Below are 20,478 nucleotides of genomic sequence, written 5' to 3'. Positions count from 1 at the left end.
CCTGTGTAGGGACTCCCTATTATCTGTCACCTGAGATCTGTGAAAATCGACCATATAACAATAAAACGTAAGTGTCTGTCTTTCCTTCATACGCTTGTGCATAAGGGCATGCAGGCACGTGAGAATTTACTTTAGTAATATATCATGGTTTAACTTCAGGGCGTCAGGAATTTCATGTGTGTCACCTTTTGTGAAGTTTTATATTATTGCGTACAATAATTAGGTGCATCAGTCGTATACAACAACTATGTTGTACTGTACAACACTGTCAGTTGTATTTTGACTCACAGTGTCCAGAGTATAGCAATCATGAATTTGTTGTGATTCATCTACATGCTTAACATAATTATATTTTTTGTTTTTATAAATTGACTTGTACTTTAAACTTAAAGTTTAATCTCATTCTAATACTCCTTGTTAGTAGTGGCATGAAATGTAAAATAGATGATTTTTTTTTCCTTTGCTTTATCTGGTTCTCCATCAAATACTAAATTTCTTTCTGTGTTTCCAATGTGTAATAACAAATGCAAGTATGGATCTTTTCAGTTCCAAGTTTATGAATTTTTGATGCACTCATTTGTGATTTCTAAAAATACACTAAAATGAAAGCTGCTAGATTGGCAATTCTGGAACTTTGCAGTAGCCACCTGCAAGAAAGACAAATAGGTCTCAGAATTGTAAAGGCTCACTCAGGCTTAACACAAAATACCAAAATAACAAGATGAGAAGCACTGAAAAGTCAGGAGCCGAGTGAGCTGGACACACTTCTCTGTGTGTGGGATGTGATCAACACCAAATATCCTGGAGCCCAGGTCAGCATCTCAGCCCTAAGGTGCTATTCACACAGGTTTACTCCCTTATTGTCTCCTTAACTGTCAAGTCAGCCAGAAATCCCTTTGCCCTTCATCCTACTAGGAATGTTAAGCAGGTGCTCTTTATGTCATGTGCCTTTTCCAGTGATAACGACAGTACCTAGTTAGGTACCATAGAATCATTGGTATCACAACAAAGAAGAAATTTCTAGTTGTTCTTTTCAGTGCATCTTAAGAAAAATTAAAAGTTACACCAATATTAATCTGTGATGCAATAATGTTAATAAATTTGAGAGCTGAGAAGAGGTATTGATTACATGTATGAAAATATTATAGTCTTTTCCCTGAAGCTGTAATCACTTTTTATTCACAGAGATATTTGGTCTCTTGGCTGTGTACTTTATGAGCTATGTGCACTAAAGCATCCTGTAAGTACGGTAGAATCAGATCATTATCATATTATTAAAAAAGATAGTGGACAGCCTGAAAAAACTGTAGTAATAATAGTATTCAGTCAGCTGGTAGAATTATTTTCAGCTGATTTATTGATATTAAAGAATGACTGCTAGCGTTTAATTTTTCATATTGTGTCTGCTTTGTGCATACTAAAATACAGTGTATTATGTTGAACTTCTACAACTTACATATATTTGTGTGTGTGTGTATACATGCATTGAACATACATTTACTCTTTAATAAGTACTAAACTTTTTAAAAAAGGCAGATGAACAATGGAAAGAGTTAAAGCCAAACATTTTCCTAAAACATTTTCCTAAAGGTTTAATTTTATTTGGAAGCACATTCATGTTGGAAAATAACTGAGATAGCATCTTCAGGAAGCTGTATTGTCGTCAGCCTGTGAGTATTATGTGAAGAAGGGAACCCAGCAGACTAATCCCGACAACAGGAAAAGGATCAGATTGCTGGGCCCAGCAGAAGTTGACCTTTTGCTGAGCTTGGATGCGGAAGAAGGCAGAGCAGCACTGATAGGGAGAGCAATTGTGCTGAGCTGAGAGCAAGGGGATGCTGCTGAGGAAAATTCCACATTTCACAAAGTGATAAAACATTAATATTACTTCTTATGAATATTAGCTGTTTTATTCTGTATTGCTGCCCATTTTTTTTTAATTTGAAGGCAGGGACTAGATGCTGATATAGACAGGAGATGCGAATGAAGCTAAGGCAAATTTTGGTTACAACACCTTCAAAATACTCAAGTAAATAAAATGGCAATTTTAGAAAGAAATTGCTTTCAAAATTAGTTTTGCCTGTCTAAGGCCCTTAAAGCTATATTGATGCTGACCTGTTAAGAGATTTGCTGAACTGAGAGGGCTGAGTTACCTGAGTGGCATCAGTTGTTAAAAAAAACAGATTGTACCTTAGTTTCTGAAACAACACAGAATGCAGAGGCTAAGTTGTGTTGAGTGACATTTTGAAGTTGAACACCATGAAGATACTGTGTATGCAGGTTTCTGTTAAACAGCTTTTGGCAAAATAAATCATATTTCATTCTGGAAAAATTGCTACCATATGACAGCAGAGTGTGAATTAAACTCTTCCAGGTATAAAAGCTTTCGGACCTGCTGAGTCATGCAACTGAAACAAGGAGAACACAACCAGAAAATACGGTCAGGGATTTGGTTATATTAATTTTCCATAACAAACTATGGATAGCAAGAAAGGATTTGTGAAGAGATTGCATAGCACAGGGCTTCTGTCAGCCAGTACCTTTTTTCAAGTTGGAGTGTCTAGTTCTTCATTTCCAACCAGCGGTACTTACTGTCCTCTTTTTACTGTTTTCATTGATTAAGTTTGAAGGCAATAGTTTGCACCAGCTGGTGCTGAAGATCTGCAGAGGACATTTTCACCCCGTGTCTCCCAACTATTCATATGATCTAAGGATATTAATTTCCCAGTTGTTTAATATATCTCCAAAAGATCGTCCATCTGTCAACTCTATTCTAAGGAAGCCCTTCTTGCAGAACCTTGTTCTCAGGTATTTGCCCCCTGAGGTGAGTACCTTTTACTGCTGCTTGCTGAGAGAAAAAATGTATATCAAAGTAGTACAAACAGTTCTGTCAGATACCTTTTTGCTTATAGATAGCACAGGAAGAACTCAGTGACACTGTGATACATAGAAAAAGGGCTTCACCGTCACAGACTGGAGCCAAGCCGATACAAGGTAATGATAATAGTATTATTTAACATTAGTTCTACACTAACATTTGTTAGTTATGATGTACTTGAGAGCTATAACTTTCTCCAGCAGTCTTTCAGGCACATTTGGACACAAGAGTTTCACACAAAGTTGAAAATAAAAAGAGGACAGAACTGCAGCAGCAGAAACATTCACTCCAGACAGTGCATTGCTGTTCTGTTTGGGAAAAGGCAACTTTAAGACCTGCTCATTAGCCACATTCAGCTAGAAAAGCTGCCATAGGAAGGTGGTGAAATGTTAATCTTAATTCTTTTAAGAACAGAATTTACAAAACTAAGAGGCTTTGTTCTAGATGCAGTTTAGGTCTGTCACATGAATAAACATCCTTATTTCATTTTGCTGAGCTATGTGCAAAAATCATGCAAAACTTGCTCCACTGTATTTTACAAAATAATAAAAATGTATTTTACAAAATATTACAAATTAGATTAAATTGTGAGAGACAATGAACTCTATTTGTGTTAGTGCTCATTGATAGATCAGATAGTGTGTGCAGATTCTTAGAAAACACGGATGAGACTAAATGGTATCTCTGTATGAATTGCTAAACATCTGATGTTTCTGGCAGCATAACCTTTTCCTAATTTTGTATTCTTCAGTATATCATAATTATTTCTCAAATTTGTCATTGGAGGTATTAAGGTAGTTTAAACACATTTGTGAAAATAAACCTATGTAGTTACTTAACTATGCTGTGGACTTCCCCCCCCTCCAAAGTTCTTCAGTAGTGTGGGAACCTGTATTGTTTTGTAAATAACAAATTTCAGTGTGATTTATCTGCCCTCAGGTCTAATGCAATTTGGACACCTAAGTCACTTAGGCAGTTTAAAAAATATCTATGGTCATATACTCATAATTTTCATATACTTTTTCTTCTAGACATGATACTCTAACAGTCATTACACAGGAAAAATTTAGAACTCCTTTAGAAACTACTTAATCCTAGCAAGGACTCTACTTTTCATTTTTGCAGATAAGGTCTTTGCAGAATACTGACTGACCAAACTGGAATGGTGTGTACTTTTATTCTCCTACATGGGGAACTGATAAGCTAATTTTTTCCCTTGGCAGTCCACCCTTCCAAATTTCACAAGTACTACAACATTGTCTAGTGGTTTGTAGAATACTGAGGACTAGGTTTAGAAAGGGAATGCCTTAGCAGATAGACACCTAGCCTCCAGTGAAATCTGAGCCTAAGAATCAGGCCGCCTGTTTTCTGTTTTTGGTACCAGCATCAAATCAGCATTCTAGTTTATAGAGGTCTCCCTTTTATTTAATGTGCTTCTTTGCAAAACTAATCAATAAGATCCACTTTACATGACTGTGTTAAATCATGATGTTTTCAAAAACATGTCATTCGAAGGATGAAAAGCAGAGTCCCTAGGAAGTGTAAAGTGTGGTGGTGGTGGTGATGATGAAAGGACATAAGGAGTGTTTGTTAGCCCAGACTGTCAGTGTTAGCTGTATGCACCATTACTGTGGTTTGCAACTACATGATCATTAATCATGTAGAGGGCACAAAAGGTAACCTTTTAATCTTTTATTCTTAAAAAGCACATAAACTTCAAAAAAGGAGAGTCCAGGACCAAGTTCCTCCAGAATCTGGAATGGTGGTGCCTGTCAGACAGGAACTATTTCAAAGGAATGAATGGAAATCTCCTTCAAGAGAGCAACAGCCTATTTTTCAGGTACTGTGCATCCACATTCTCGTAATATTTAATCATCTTCAGAAGGCAAATTCCTGCTCTTAGAAAAGATCCTTTAAAAGGCTTCATTAAGATGTATTAAATTCAGCCTAATGCCTACACTAAGTCAGTGGAGACAGTTAAGCACTCCTGAAGCCTCAGAAGAGGTGTTTTAGAAAGCATAAGTGGGAAACACTGAATTTTGGCTGCTTCAGTATGGTCCTTCGTAACAAAAGGAGTCAGGCATGCTTTGCAAATACACTGATCCTCTTACCTCAACCCTTCTGAGAGCCCATGTATGGGCAAAACCACTGGTACCCACTGCCCTTGTCTCAGATACTATTACAACAAACTGGGATCAAACCCTACAGCAGAAAACCTCAGTTCTCTCTGTGTCCCTCACTTATTTTCCACCTCCTTCTTTCCTCAGGCTGGATATCAGCTGTATGCTGTTTTCAGCCTCTTACTTGGCATCACTTCATACCTTTATGCTTATCTTCAAGAGCATGTAGTACTGTGTTGGATGCTGGTGAACACAGAACAAAGCATATTTAGGATCTGGGAGCTCCCAGCAGTAATTGCACATTGCAGTTACAGTGGATTAACTGATGGTGGAGTCTTGTGGGGTTCCTAGAACTGCAGCCCTCAAGCAGTCACTTGCACTACCTATGGATAATATTGGACCTATGCAGAATATAGGACTTAGTTTTCCTCATAGTTACCTTTGTGCATATCCAATGCAAATCCAGAGATGCTGGTTAAGTTTTCTTACACTGAGCACTGCTGTAATCAAAGGCAGAATTTTGTCCACAGCGTTTTTATCTACAATACGTGCTCTAATATTAACACTTGGAAAGTTCCCACATTTCTTTCAGCACCCAAATGGAGCAGTTTGCACGGTTGCAGGGATACTTGTGTAGTGTCATACTTTGAATGTGTTGCTTCAGGATTCACAGAATCTAGAATGGTTGAGGTTGGAAGGGACCTCTGGACGTCACCTTGTCCACACCCCAGCTCAAGCAGGGTCATCTACTGCTGGTTGCCCAGGACCATGTCCAGACAGCTTTTGAATATCTCCAAAGATGGAGACTCCACAACCTCTCTGGGCATCCTGTGCCAGTGCTCAGTCCCCCTCACAGTGAAAAGTGTTTTCTGATGTTCAGAGGGACGCCCGCCGTGTTTCAGTTTGTGCCCATGGCCTCTGGTCCTGTCACTGGGCACCACTGGAAAGAGCCTGGCTCCATCCTCTTTGCACCCGCCCTTCAAGTATCTATATATGTTGATAAGATTCTTCCTGAGCCTTCTCCAGGCTGCTCAGTCCCAGCTCTCTCAGCCTTTCCTCACATGAGAAGTGGTCAAGTTCCTTAATCACCATTGTAGCCTTTTGCTGGACTCTCCCCAGTATGTCCATGTCTCTCTTGTACTGGGGAGCCCAACACTGGACACGGCACTCCAGGTGTGGCCCCACCAGTGCTGAGCGGAGGGGAAGGATCACCTCCCTTGACCTGCTGGGAATACTTTGTCTAATGCAGCCCAGGATACCATTAGTCTTCTTTGCAGCAAAGGCACATTGTTGGCTCATGGTCAACTTGGTGTCCACCAGGCCCCCCAGGTCCTTTTCTGCCAACCTGCTTTCCAGCTGGGTGAATCTCGGCATGTACTGGTGCACAGTGCAGGACTTAGCACTTTCCCGTGTTGCACTCCATGAAGTTCCTGTCAGCCCATTTCTCCAGCTTGTTGAGGTCCCTCTGGATGGCAGCACAACCCTCTGGTGTATCAGCCACTCCTCCCAGTTTTGTCATCATAGAAGCTTATCAAGTTGGTCAAGCATGACTTAACCCTTGGTGAATCCAAGCTGACTACTCCTGATGATTTTCTTGTCCTTCATGTGCCTGGAAATGGTTTCCAGGATTAGTTGGTCCATCACCTTGCTAGGCATTAAGGTGAGGCTGACCAGCCTGTAGTTCTGTGGGTCCTCCTTCCTGATAGGAGTGACATTTCTTTTCCTCTAGTCCTCAGGCACTTCTCCCAATCACCGCTGTGATCATTCAGAGATAATAGAGAATGGCTTTGCAATGACATCTGCTAGCTCCCTGAGTGTTCGTGGGTGCATCCTGTTAGGCCCCACGGACTTACGTTGGTCCAGTCTGTTTACGTATTCTCTAACCTGATCCATTTCCACCAAGGGTATATTTTCTTTGCTGCAGACTTTCCCCCTAGTTGCAGGGACTGGGATTCCATTCCTGAAGGCTGGTGTTGCTAGTAAAGACTGAAGTGAAGGCGGCGTTCAGTACCTCAGCCTTTTCCATGGCCTGTGTCACCAGGGCACCTGCTTCATTGGTCACAGTTCTCAGTCCTTTTACATTTATTACATTACATTTACATTATTTGGCTTGATTTGTTCTCCTTATTGCTTGGAATTGCCATGCTGCTGGATACCACACTGCAAAACTTATTTCAGCGTGGGACGGGATGAACACATTTTGAGGTTACTTCTTCCTTGGGAACATTACTGTCAGTGGAAATTTTTCTTCTTATGTAGGTATGAATTTATATTCTACTGTAGGTAGATGAGCCTGTTTTCAGTGTTTCTAAGAAGGAAAACAGGGAAGAAGAGTTAATGTATTTACCATCTGAGGAAGGGATACTTAGATGCTTTTTAATTTATGTAAGAAAATAAGCCACATTGAGCATTTTTCTTATATACCTTATAGTGGTTTTTAGCCTCCAACCATGGAAAAGTTTGTGAATGTCTTGCCACACTTCTTTTAGATCATGCAGTGGCAGCTAGATGATCACCTTCTCTCCATTGTTCTTATAAGAAGTGGAAAAGCTAGTCTTGTCACAAATTAGAAATACAGGGATGTTTCATCATAGTAAGGACTTTGAGAAATGAAAGGCAAGCTCCCACAGGCAGATAATCAAAGAGACGGTGACATGAAGTAGCACAGTGCTCTCCTGAAAGCAGCAGTCAATGTGTATGCTGCCCAAAACTACATCCCAGATTCCCCTTGCTCTCACATGTCAAAATAAGATTCTCCTTGAATGAATTCAGTGCTTTAAAGCTTCAGAACAATGAAGGGACTTGAGGGCAGCGACGCTACAGGGTACAAAGCCCCATGCTGATTGACTCGTACAATGGTATGGGCTGCTGCTTAATGACAGGAGCTGATGGAACATGGGAAAAGGAAAAGAAAATGGTAAGATGACATATGCCCTGAGAAATTAGGAAGTTTCTAGGTTACATGTGAAAGGATTTGGAAAACTTAGAGTAACTATATTGTAGACTATATTACTGTGCAACTCAGACTGGGGAGAAGGACAGGAAGCTAATTCAAACTTGTACTGATACAAGTGAGAACAGGTCAATTAACATATTTTATTATATTTTCAGCCACAGAGCTCCAGATTTAAGATGGCAGAAAGGCCAGAAAGTATTAGAGTACATGGCCATTATGGTCATTACTATGATAAGCTTGACAACTTGCAGAGGAAAGCAAATGCACATTATGACCTTTCTCACGTCAGCCAGAGAGTTGAGGAATACTATAAACTAAAAGGACAAGTTGCACCTCCACCCCCACCACCCGACTGGTAAACTTTTCTCACTCTATTAGTAGTGAACTGTCATGCATGTTTTGAGTTATCAGTCTTCCTGAGTAGGTAACACCGGATGTGGCTCATTCAGTAGAATTCCTTCTTTGCTTGGTCTTTGATAATTTTTCTACATAAGTTTATTGCACAAAAACATAACTCCTGTTCCTGTCTATCCAGAAGTTCCTTCTGAATGTGTTGTCCTGGTGTCTGAAATTTCATTGTCAAAATGTCTCCCAAATCTCAGCATTTTATTGGGTGAGAAGTAAAACACAGGCTTTTTGTAGACTTTCTGATTATATAAAGGCTAAACATTGTCTTTCCTTCCCACCAGGATCAGAACAATACAAAGACCAAAAGCAGTTCTCCACTTGAGGGAACAGAGTGGGAGGCAGGCTATGAAAATGTTTTTTTCCTGCAGGGCTTATATTTTGATTTCAGATATAAAGACCCTTTCTCCAGCAGTTTGTTTACTTCAGAGCCTTTTTCTTACAAAATATAAGTACAGCCTTTTTATTACTTTAGACATTGCCAGTCCGTTCATGATTGGCCATTTTAGGTGTGGATGAGCTTTGAAAACCCTGAGAAAGGAAGGTAAAGAATTTTTAATACTGCCTACTTTGGGATCCTTCCTGACTGAATCATTAATTTTCATTCAATAACGACAATGTTCAGAATATTTCAGTTAAGGATCATCAGGTTTAGAACATCTTGTCTGAGCTGAGTTTCCAGTGCCTTATTTAAGGACAAAGTCAATTCAGTTTGTCTCCCTGGAGGACAAGTGAATTGTGAAGGTAGGAAATGAAATAAATAGAAATCAGGGGGCTTACAAATGACTGCTGGTATTTTATACCAGAAAAAGAGGTGAGTGTTTAGAAACCACAAAACTACGTAAATACAAAGTTAAGCTGACAGATTTAGGCACAGAGGAGAAAGAAAATTTGTTGATTATACAACCTCCATTCTGACAATTTTCACTCATTTTGAGGATCTGGAAAAACAACTTTATTTTCATTAACAGTTTCACATACCATTTATCAAATAAAAGGTAGAGAAGGACTTTGCTGCACCCTTCAGAAGGCTAATGTAACTGAATCAATAGGAAGGGGAATGCCTGAAGTGGATATGTTTTCTTTTTGTTATTTTACCATTGTTCCATATTTATATGTATTTTATCCGTATTTATATATTCATGTTGTACAAAGAGAGCTCTGTTTGTCATATGTGATAGAACCTATAGAGAATGATTTGCACAGAAGATAGCAGAGTCTGAAATAAAATGTAGTATATGAACATCACTTTCTTGTTTCAGGCATGCAGAATATCTTCAAAGGCATTTTGAAGCCCAACAGTACAAGATTAAAGTGGAAAAACAGCTGGTAAGTAAATAGTGAATCACAGAATAAAATCTGTAAAAAAAAAAAAAGGAATGACATTCCAAAAGATGAACTGATGTCTTTCTACCAGCAGACTGTAACACTGACAGGTAGAAAGTTCTGCTCTAGTGAATTCGTTGATCTGCTCTGCAATGCTCATCTTGAGGTTTTATTTTCTAATAAAAAACTGTAGCCATGTAAAATTCTACTATAACTTTCCTCCAAAAATACACACTTGCCCTACTGCACTCTTCAGTGGAACAGGGTGAGTGAATTGAGCGAGCACTGAAGGAAAGGATTCTAAATGAAAACTCCTTTGCTCTGGGATTTATTTGTACATCCATAGGGACTGCGACCATCCTCTGCTGACACATATCATGACCAAATACAGCAGCAGAATATAAAGGAAGAGCATCTGAAAAAACACCAGCAGGACATGTCTAGAAAGAATGAAATGAAAGAACAGGTAAATGAAATATCTTCCTTAGCTGCATAAAGCTGTCTACTTACACTCCTTGACAGTAGTATTCTTTACATAAGAATTGATTCTTTTCCATTTGACCAGTAGGAAAATATAAGCTGTTTTCCTCTGGTTCCATCTTACATAAACTGGTGAAGACTTGCATGAAAGCTGATGTCCGTAATCATTTCAGAAACCGTGGCCTTGATTTTGATTTCACTTCTACTGAGATAGAGGAGTTACATCACTGAACAAACTAATATTGGAGGACAACAGATCCTCACAGTTACAAATCAGAGAAAACAGTCATACATGTACTATTCATGTATGTATATTAATTGTTCATAAGTCATGCTATGACACTGAGAATGTGATATAGTAGTATGTGATGCATACTACTTCCCTGGTATGTTATAACTTTTGGAGATTATTTTATACAGAAACAATATGGTTTTCTGGTTTTGCTTTTGGGTGACAGAGAAAACAAACTGATACTTCTTACTTACATGAACACATGCAACTGTGTTTAATCTTTCTATCTTTGATTTATAAAAAAAAGCCAGAATAAATATGAATATATTAACTTTACATAATGGTCAGACTTAGGAATAAGAACATACTTGTCATGTACAAATTCAGAGCTTGTTGCTGTTCAGTTCCATAAAATCTGTACTAAATATGCCAAAAAAACGAAATTTTACAGATTTGTCCATTTGTAACATGGGCAAATTGGGATAGACTCTCATAAAAACAGTAACAGAGATATCCTTAACACAAAAATTATCTTTTGGCCAAATTTGAAGTTTTTTCTCCAAAGCATAGGAATGTTGAAGCATCTCCAAGAAAAGATTACCAGGTTTTGCTTGGTTTTGGGAAGCAGGTTGCAATACAATAAATATTATGTAATTTTTTGTCTTCCTAATTTCCAGTCCTCTATTTTTGGATTGCAACCCTAGCATCATTACTCAGACAGTCCTTAGGTTATTCTTGGAATTTGCTCTTTTAGATACAATTCTACAGAAAAGCTAGCATGAAACAGTGTCGTGGTTTTGGCTGGGATAGAGTTAATTTTCTTCCTAGTAGCTGGTACAGTGCTATGTGGATTTAGTGTGTGAATAATGTTGATAACACACTGATGTTTTTTAGTTGTTGCTAGAGTAGTGCTTATCTGAAGTTAAGGATTTTTCAGTTTCCCAGGCTCTGCCAGCAAGCAGGTGTACAAGAAGCTGGGAGGGAGCATGGCCAGGACAGCTGACCCGAACTAGCCAAAGGGATATTCCATACCATAGGACATCATGGGCAGTATATAAACTGGGGGAGTTGGCCGGGAGGGGCGGATTGCTGCTTCGGCATGGGTCAGCAGGTGGTGAGCAATTGCACTGTGCATCACTTGTGTTTTCTTGGGTTTTATTTCTTTTTGTTATATTCCTTTTCATTACTATTACTATTATTATTGTTATTATTATATTTTCTTACTATTATCATTGCTATTATGTTTTATTTTGTTCTAGTTATTAAACTGTTCTTATCTCAACCCACAAGTTTTACCTTTTTCCGATTCTCCTCCCCATCCCACTGGAAGTGAGGAGGAGTGAGAGAGTGGCTACATGGTGCTTAGTGGCTGGCTGGGGTTAAACCACAACAAACAGTTTAGAAAACTTCAAAAAGGTTGAAGTCTGGAAGAGTTATAACTCCAAAATGTCCTCTAATAGGAAGTATCAAGCAATCTTTAAAACCGGCGGCAAAGGACACTGATCTGTTTTCTTTGATATCCATAGACTATTTTGTTTAGCTAGTGTTATTTCTGTATGTATTTCTAATACATATGTATTCTACCTTACTGTTCTTTAATAGGAGTACCTGAAACAATTGCAGAAAATTCGGGAAGAATACCACAGCGATATGAAAGCATTCAGATTTAGAGCAGGAGTACTCCAGGTAACAAAGCTCAAACATACACACAGTCATATTTCCTTTTTCTTTTTTAAGCTAATACATTTAATTAGAAATTGAAATGAATGTTTTATAAAAATGTTCCCTAGGAGAATAAAAAAATACAAGATAAAACCTATTTTGTGAGGCAAGGGAAAGCTGAGGACCAGTCTGAAACCAAGCATACAGCTGGAACACAAGAAAAATCACTTCAGGTATCAGTACCATCTACTAGTCTAAACAGAACTTTTTATGCAAGTCCCGCAGGGTTTTTGATTCACTCTTTGTGACAAATCTGAAAAATGGTGAAGCTTAAATCTCACCTGATGCTTACACCGTATGTGAAAGTCTCCCTAGGTTCCCTTCATGAATAGCCCGGAAAGTTTCTTTGGCCAAGCCCTGACTTGTTTTAGTAATTCTTTTTCATCTGTAAATATTAGGATGTACTTTTATTTAATTTCATTTTGTGGTATGTTTCTTTTCCTTGCTTTCTGAGTGAAGTAAAGAAGCAGCTACTCACAGGGCAAATGTTTATGAGAATTCTGTGCAGAAGATAAACAGCAATTCATGACAGCCCAGAGTAGCACTGTGTGGGAAGTTAGAATCCAGTTTTATGTGGAGTCCTTACTTAAACAAAAATTTGGGAGAGGTGGGAGGAAGAGGCAGAGCCAAAGCTTTCCAGCTACAGTACTCCTTCACTTCTTTCTCATCAAACACTACCAAAGCAGCTACTGGAATGGAGTTGCAGAATTGTTCCACTTTTACATTGCAATAATGGCATTGCGAGCACCAGATGAGGTTTCCAGACCACATGGAGTTCTGCATCAAGAAGTCCACTTTTCTTCAAGTGAAATGAATGAAAGCCTCAATTTATGAAAATTAATCTCAGTGTGCAAATTCCCAGTCTATTCTGAAGGGAGAACAGCCCTGATCTTGCTGCTAGGATTCTCCAGTCAGGATTTGCCTCCTGTGGTGTAGGACTTCCCACACTGTTCAGTAGCAAGGGGCAGACTTCCACATAAACCGGGGACAGACATTGCTCCCTCTTGCAGCTGGAACTTGGGCCAAACCTGCCAATAGTAGTAGGATCCTCTTCAGTGATTTTCATGGACCCTGGATCTGGCTTTTACTAAAGTGAATTCACACATCACTTGATAGAATAGAGTAGGTTATAGACAGCCAGAGCCATGACAGGACAGAAATTATATTTCCAGTGATTTCATGGGAAATGCACGATAACGAAAAAGAAACACTAGATTTTGCACCTGCTTGATGTCACCTTAGTTCATGGGCAGTCCATCTGCTGAAGAAACTGCATAGGTATTTTAATAAAGTAAAATCTGTGAATTGTTGTGGTTTCACCTGAGGTTGAGGACGTGCCCTAATTGCAGCAGATCACTGAAAGAGCTGCATACAATTGTTTACTTTGCTTTTATCTGACAGGTTCTAACATAGGACATAGGAATATGAAAAGGAGTAATTAAATATTTTTAGGTGTTACCAGAAAACAAGATACCGTGAAACATGGCTATACTTTCTACAGGCATACGTTTCCATTATAATCTTGATTTTCATCACTTCCAAAGCTTTCCAGAATGAAATCAGCCTGAGTCATCTTGCATATGATCATCAAAAATAAAAGATGTATTATTTATTTCTTGACGCAGTACTGTATCCTGCAAACATAGGTTTTTGAAAAATCAGGTTTGCACTTTATGCAAGGTTTTCTACTTTTCTTTTTGCCAGATAAGCCAGAATTATTATGTCTTTTAGTATTAGAATCTAAATAAGGCAACGAATGGAATATTCTTACAGATACATATACAAGGAAGTCAGTGACTACATTTACTACTTAAACAAGGTTTTTTTTACAGGGTATACACATATCCTGGTTCCAAAGAGTGTATTTTAAAGTTGGGGTTATTTTCTCCTTCCAGGATGTGGAAGAAAACTTTAAACAAGTCAGACTCCAGGATAGGCAATACCAAAAAATCTTAGAAAAGAAACATAACACAAAGGTATCTGTCCTTATTGTTGTATTTTTTTCCGTTCTTACGTCTGTACATTTCAAATGGTTGTTTTACCATGGTAGCTCTGGAAATCAAGTTATTTGAGAGTCAGTTAAGAGTGCTGGTCTACTGTTTCTTAAAAGTTTATATGAGAAGACAGAATCACTAAGAAAATAAATGAGCTTTTCTGATCACTTGAGGGAAACTCCCTTTAGATATTACCAGATAGTAGACCCTACCTACTCATCTTTATATCAAACTGCATTAGTAGTGTATGGGAACTCACATTTACTCAAAGATTAAGTAAGTGAAGTCAAGTCAGGCTGCTAATTTTTTAACACTTTGTTATAGAACACTATAGTGCTTTTTAAATTGTAGAAGGGGATGTGAATTGAATGAAAGTGCACATATCAGGAAGGTTTCTGACCATAAGATCATTGTGAAGTGGGCTAAAGATCTTTCGTGAAATATTGCACAGAAGTAGTACAGTATTCAAATTTTAATACTGGCTGAGAACCAGCTGTAAGAACCAACTCTATGTATTGCAAGGATTTGAATTAAATTATTATCAAAGACACCTTTCCTTAAAATCAAAAGTGGATCTAATAATTCAAAAATATCCATAAACTATATTTATTGAAGTCTATTTTTGTCCAATTTGTTCAACGCTGATCTTGTCCAATAGAAGAAAAATATTATTAAATAAAAGTTATTTTCAATAGAAGAATAATTTTCAAGTTTGTAGTTCCATAGAAACTGTGAACATTTAATTAAATGTTTTTATTTAATAAAATAAATTAATGAAGTGTGTGAATTTTCTTTAGGGAGGAGTAAAGTTTGAAATTAATTTAGATGTATGTGTTCCTGAGGAAGACAGCATTCAAGAAGCAGAGGTATGTTATAGTTATATTCAAAGCATTTACATTAGTAATCTGAAACCATGACAGTAGCTCCATGATCTAAGGTTTGTTTCCATTACCTCTACCTTTCTTATAATGAAGCTTCCTATTGAGGATCTGTTGACATATTGCATATATCTGACCTTCTTCAAGAGGATAATTGCTTAGAAGAAAGTTGGGTGATATCTGGGTGTTGCAGTTTAACCCCAGCCAGCAACTAAGCCCCACGCAGTCCCTTGCTCACTCCCTGCCGGTTGGGATGGGGAGAGAGTCGGAAGGGTAAAAGTGAGAAAACTCATGGGCTGAGATAAAGACAGTTTAAGAGGTAAAGCAAAAGCTGCGCACAAGCAAACCAAGGAATTCATTCACCAGTTCCCACGGGCAGGCAGGTGTTCAGCCATCTCCAGGAAAGCAGGGCTCCGTCACGCAGAACGGTGACTTGGGAAGATAAATGCCATCATGCTGAACGTCCACCCCTTTGTCCTTCTTCCCCCAGCTCTATATGCCCCATATCAGCTACTATGAAGAAAATTAACTCTGTCCCAACCAAAATCAGCACACTGGGTCAATCTTTCATATGGTAAAAGATGAAGTGCAGATATTTAGGTTTGTAAATTGGGCTCGGGGGGGAAGAACTCATCTCAAAATTGAGTTAGTCTGCAAATGCCAAATTTGATTTGTAAATTGTCTTAGTACATTTCTGTTTCTTTTCACTAGTATTGTATCACAAAGCAAGAATAATATTGTGATGAACCAGCTGTTATTTAGAAAAAGTGGAAGTGAGACTACAGACAACATTATGTGATTTCATTTATTAAAATGACATTTGTGGCTGATCAACATGTAATAGCTACCTATTACTATTTTTATTAGTGTATTTGATTTTTTTTTAAATATTTGTAACAGCAACATCGAAAATACAATTTCTTTCGAGTATATATATCCTTAATTTATAAAGCACTATTTTGTCATTCTGTTGTTTCACATCTCTGCAGACCCCCATGCAGCCTTCTGATAAACCAATCACAATGTGACTTTTGAGCTCTGCTGCTTCACCTTTTGTTACAGTTTTCCTGTGCATACCTGAGAATGTCTGGCAAACACAGTAACATGAGAAGTGATCAGTTATTGTCCCATATTTATTTTCTCTTTCCAGAGTAACCTATTGTTTTTTCAGGTACTAGATAAACTCAGTGAGACTTTAAGTTTCGTGGATGGTGAGAATCCTAAGCAGAAATTGGTGGAAGTTTATGAAGATCATACAGACGGACCTTTGGAAGAACTATCTGGATACCAAACAGGTATTTCTTGGGGAAATGCAATGCTGAGTATTAATCCTGAAAATAACATAGGAGTTAGGTAAATTCAATAACTCCCGGCAAGTTTATAGCAAATTTATCTGATGAGCTCTCTCTTTCTATCACATAACATTATAATCACACTGAAATCTACTTAGAAAAAATGGAGTAACTTTGCTTCCTTTTTCTTCCCCTTAGAGTCCAATGACATAGATAATATGAAAGAAAAGAGAAAACATTGGCAAGCTGGAGCCCCTCAGACGCTACTGAATTTTGTAGCTGATGCTGATGTCACACCTGTATGTCCTACTGTGGCTGAAAATGAACTTGGTAAGAAAGTTTTGGTTTTCAGTGAAAGTAGGGAGCTGCTAAAATTCAGTCAGACTACTTACAGACCTTTGCCAAAATAATTCCATACCAGAACGTTCACATGATCTGGCAGGCTTTTGCAGGGTTTCATAATAACTGAGGTTATTGTATGTGTTGAACCACAGAATACAGTCGTCATTTTCCCCTCTGTCTAATATTGCAATCATGCTGTGCTGCTCCTGCGTATTAAGAGGGCGGCATTTTATGACTCACTCGGTGGCCTGGGTAACAACAGCTGAAAACACCAGTCTGTGCAACTAATCAGCACCACTTTCTCAGGCCCTGAGCTGATGACAGACAAGAACTAGGGCAGTCCATTGCCAACGCCATCCCAGAGCGTGGTGGAGTTCTGCTGTCCCACCCCACACCAGTGTTGCTGGACAGTCCCAAGTGCAGGCTCACGCCGGGCTGGCGGTGGTGGGGCTGCTCCGTTTCGGAAGAGGCTCATCGCTGCGTTTCTTACAGTACCAGTCCGTGTACTGCCAGGCAGCCAGGTACCTCCAGTGACTGCTTGCTGCGAACAAGGAGCACTTCCAGCATTCCAGCGTGCTCCCAACACCCCAGACACACAGAAATAACCTGGAGAGTTTGCATGGACAGTGAAGACAAAGCCGAACAGTATTAATATGCCACTTCTTGTTCATTCTGCCTTAGATGAAAGAGCATAGGGCACAAAAGAAACAGGAACTTCTTTGAAGCTTTTTCAGCCCCAAGAAGCCAACAAGTTTGCAAGCCAGAGCTGCTCCATGAAGCTGCACCTGTCTGTTCCAGGCTTAATAAGCAGTTACTTGAGCATTACAATTGGTGATACAAATTTTTAGTGAGAAATAGTCCAAACTATTTTTTCTCTGCAGTATAAATCAGATCAAGTATTTATAAAAAATTCAGGAGTATTCCACAAAGGAAAAAAAAAATACAGCTGATACTGAAACTGATTTGAACTCACTCACGCTGCAGCGCACTTTCCTAAAGTAACAGACTGTTTTAGAAATGACATTTACTTTGCATCAAAGTTGTTACCTAAAAAGCCAGAGTATTTTCCACAGAAAGACGCTGTAAATGTAACCAGACATTGTGGTTCTATGCACAATTGCCAATCTACTGAACGTATAATTGGATGACAGGACTTTTAAGCCAGCTAAATTGCACATGCCAAGTTTCAACAATTTTAATGGATCATGAGAAATATCTTTCACTTGCAACTGTGCAGTCAGCACTCTCCTGTTAATTATGCCTTACTTACTTACACATTTTCTTATAATATAACGAGCTCTTTTAAAACTGCCCCATCCAGAAGGCTAAACCACCTAAATGTACCACCTAAATTCCATTCCTAAGACAAGCTTTATTGCTTACACATTAAAAAAAAACCAAACCAAACCCAAAATGAAATTCAGACCACTTTTCACTAATGTCAGCAGTTCATAGGGCTAAAGCAAGAGTAAGTCACACACGGATTCTAATTGCTGTTGCTTTCATCAATTACATTTATTAAAATACGGCTCTCTCTCAATACCCAGTTCTGCCCTGCTACTCAAGCTGACATTGTGGAGGACAGTGTTACCCAAACCGACAGATTTCTGTTGGATCACGTGCAAAATTTAGTCTTTATTCTGAAACGACTCAGCGTTGTTCTCCCAGCTTCAGGTTATGGTTGCCCTTCAGTCTTTGAAAGCAAGCCTTTTTAGGTAACCAGAGCTACATCCAAGTAGTAATTTTCACTCTTTCCCAAACAGTACTCCCCTAAGTTTTCCACTGAAAATCCAGATCCCTGTATTGGGAACTTAAACCTACTATCATCATATCACCTTTCTTACTTAACTTTTACAGTCCTTTGGTTATGGTCTGCAAACACACTAGGTTCCACTAAGTGGAAGTTACAAACCACTGACTAAAGCGTGTGATCAGGAATAACAGAAGTGTGGTATTTGCGTTGTTGTAATTTGAATGGCAGCAAAAAAATCCAAGCATTTACTTACTTGCTATTACTTTACATACACTTTTATAGTTGGCTAATATACAAATAAAGGAATGTTTCTTTCCCTTCCAGAAGGGAGATTAACTATGTTGCCTCCAAAAGAAAACAATGCAGATGATTCAGAAACATACTCTGCTGTTGCTGTTACTGAAGGCAGACTTGAGCCAAGATCAGATGATAAAGACACGTAAGTCAAGCACATCAGAAAAAAATGCACACAACGGAACAGTTTCCATGAAATGGCAGGTTGCGTTACCTAAAGCTTTTCTTCTGTTCTTTTAAATTCATAAATTAAGAAAACTCACTTGTTTTACTGAGTCTGCTAATTTAACTTTTAATTCTCTAATTTGTCACATGCCTGTGCTGTCATTAAAAATGTTATGCAGAAGTATTAACATGGCTTTGCAGCTCCTGTTCTCTTACTTTATAAACACAGGTAAACAATCTCACAGGGAAAGAAGAAACAGTTTGCATTATGTGTGTCACTTGTACATTCTTTATAAAGGGTTTAAAAAAAATCTCAAAGACCTTGAGAGGAGAAAGACTCCTTTGTAGATGTAGCAAAGATATATTTAATTGATATAATTATCTTGTTTCACTTTACAGAAATTTTGAAGATTCTGAAGATGAACTCAGACATGAGCTGGAGGGATGTCTGAAGAAAGTGGCAACTTCTCCAGCAGAGAGAACCATGGAGTCTCCCATCCTTTCAATAAATAAAGGACAAAGAGAGGAGGAAGAGAGTTTACCTCACAAACTACTTGGAAAATCTGATGATGATTTAGAAAATAACTGTGGGTCATTTAGTGCTGACACACATAATGAAAAAGGCAAGCAGGAAGCAAGAGCTACCTAAAACATCAGCACAATTACTGTTTCAAAGCTTTAACTTGCTTGAAATTTCAGCCACATCAGTAACAAAATTTAAGGCTAGCTAACATTAAATGCCAAGTAAATCAAATGCTTTTCAACAGTGCTAAATGCTCAATTAAAAATAACAGAAGGTTGTTATGATTTTGTTTAAAAGGAAGGAAAAACAGGCTACTTTTCAGAAGTCTAAATGTTGAAAAATCCTCATCCAGACTGAAATGCACTTTTTATTATTCTAAACTACCTGGGCAATCTCTGACAACACTTGCTTGAGAAATTTGTGGTTGTATACTCTCTTTAACCATTTTTGTATCATGTAAGAAAGTCTTCTCATCAGTATATTGTATCTCCCTAGATCAGTCAGCTCCTGGTTTAAGCAGCTCTTCCAGCTTTTCATCTCTCCGTACTGCCAATACAGCTTTAGAACCCAGTTGCATTTACACAGTACTGACCCTACACAGTGTCACCAGCTGCTCAGCAGTTCAATGTCGTAGCTGCAAAAGGGTTTATTAGCACCATGAGAATTGTGTGTTCCCCAATTCCTAATAAAACATGGGACAGTAGGTTCTTCCAACTGTATTTCTTCATATACAAAAATTTCATATAAGCCAGGTGAAGCTTAGATAGAGGGAAAACCACATTCTGAAGTCTGATTTCAGTAGCTTTTTGCCCTTCTCTTAGTTCACTAAAATATAAAATACTGCTTTGATGGCTCAAAAAAGGACTGTGTTTTTCCATTTTTGATACAACAGATGTCCAATTTTTGAACATTTTGTTCACAGTGTTCTGTTTTATAATAAGCAGTAGTTTAGGGCTTCAACGTTCATATTTGTACAGCATTTAATTATGCCCTCTCATTTAGACCCTTCTATTCCCTAGGAAGAGAAAACCTTTCAATGGAGTAGGGTTGGAAAAATACCATTAAGTTGTCATACTGTGAAAGGGCATGAGGAAATAGCTAATACAAGGATCATAGAC

The 20,478-nt window shown here is 38.3% G+C and overlaps 1 protein-coding gene across 1 annotated transcript in view; it reads left to right on the top strand.

The window, feature by feature from the left end:
- NEK5 (NIMA related kinase 5) overlaps positions 1–19,884 on the top strand; it is a 27,070-nt gene extending 7,186 nt beyond the window's left edge. Inside the window, 16 exon segments of the mRNA XM_075046307.1 lie at positions 1–67; positions 1,186–1,240; positions 2,624–2,824; positions 2,913–2,994; positions 4,585–4,718; positions 8,110–8,309; positions 9,622–9,688; positions 10,032–10,151; positions 12,000–12,083; positions 12,188–12,292; positions 14,015–14,095; positions 14,911–14,979; positions 16,163–16,286; positions 16,482–16,613; positions 18,703–18,817; positions 19,237–19,884. The exon segment at positions 1–67 is cut by the window's left edge and continues 7 nt beyond it. Of these exon segments, the coding sequence (XP_074902408.1) occupies positions 1–67; positions 1,186–1,240; positions 2,624–2,824; positions 2,913–2,994; positions 4,585–4,718; positions 8,110–8,309; positions 9,622–9,688; positions 10,032–10,151; positions 12,000–12,083; positions 12,188–12,292; positions 14,015–14,095; positions 14,911–14,979; positions 16,163–16,286; positions 16,482–16,613; positions 18,703–18,817; positions 19,237–19,486 (1,886 nt within the window). The 3' untranslated portion in view covers positions 19,487–19,884.
- The last annotated feature ends 594 nt before the right edge of the window (positions 19,885–20,478 follow it).

This window comes from Buteo buteo, chromosome 14, assembly GCF_964188355.1.
Source record: "Buteo buteo chromosome 14, bButBut1.hap1.1, whole genome shotgun sequence".
Lineage (NCBI taxonomy): Eukaryota > Metazoa > Chordata > Aves > Accipitriformes > Accipitridae > Buteo > Buteo buteo.
This window is presented reverse-complemented; position numbering and strand designations above follow the sequence as displayed.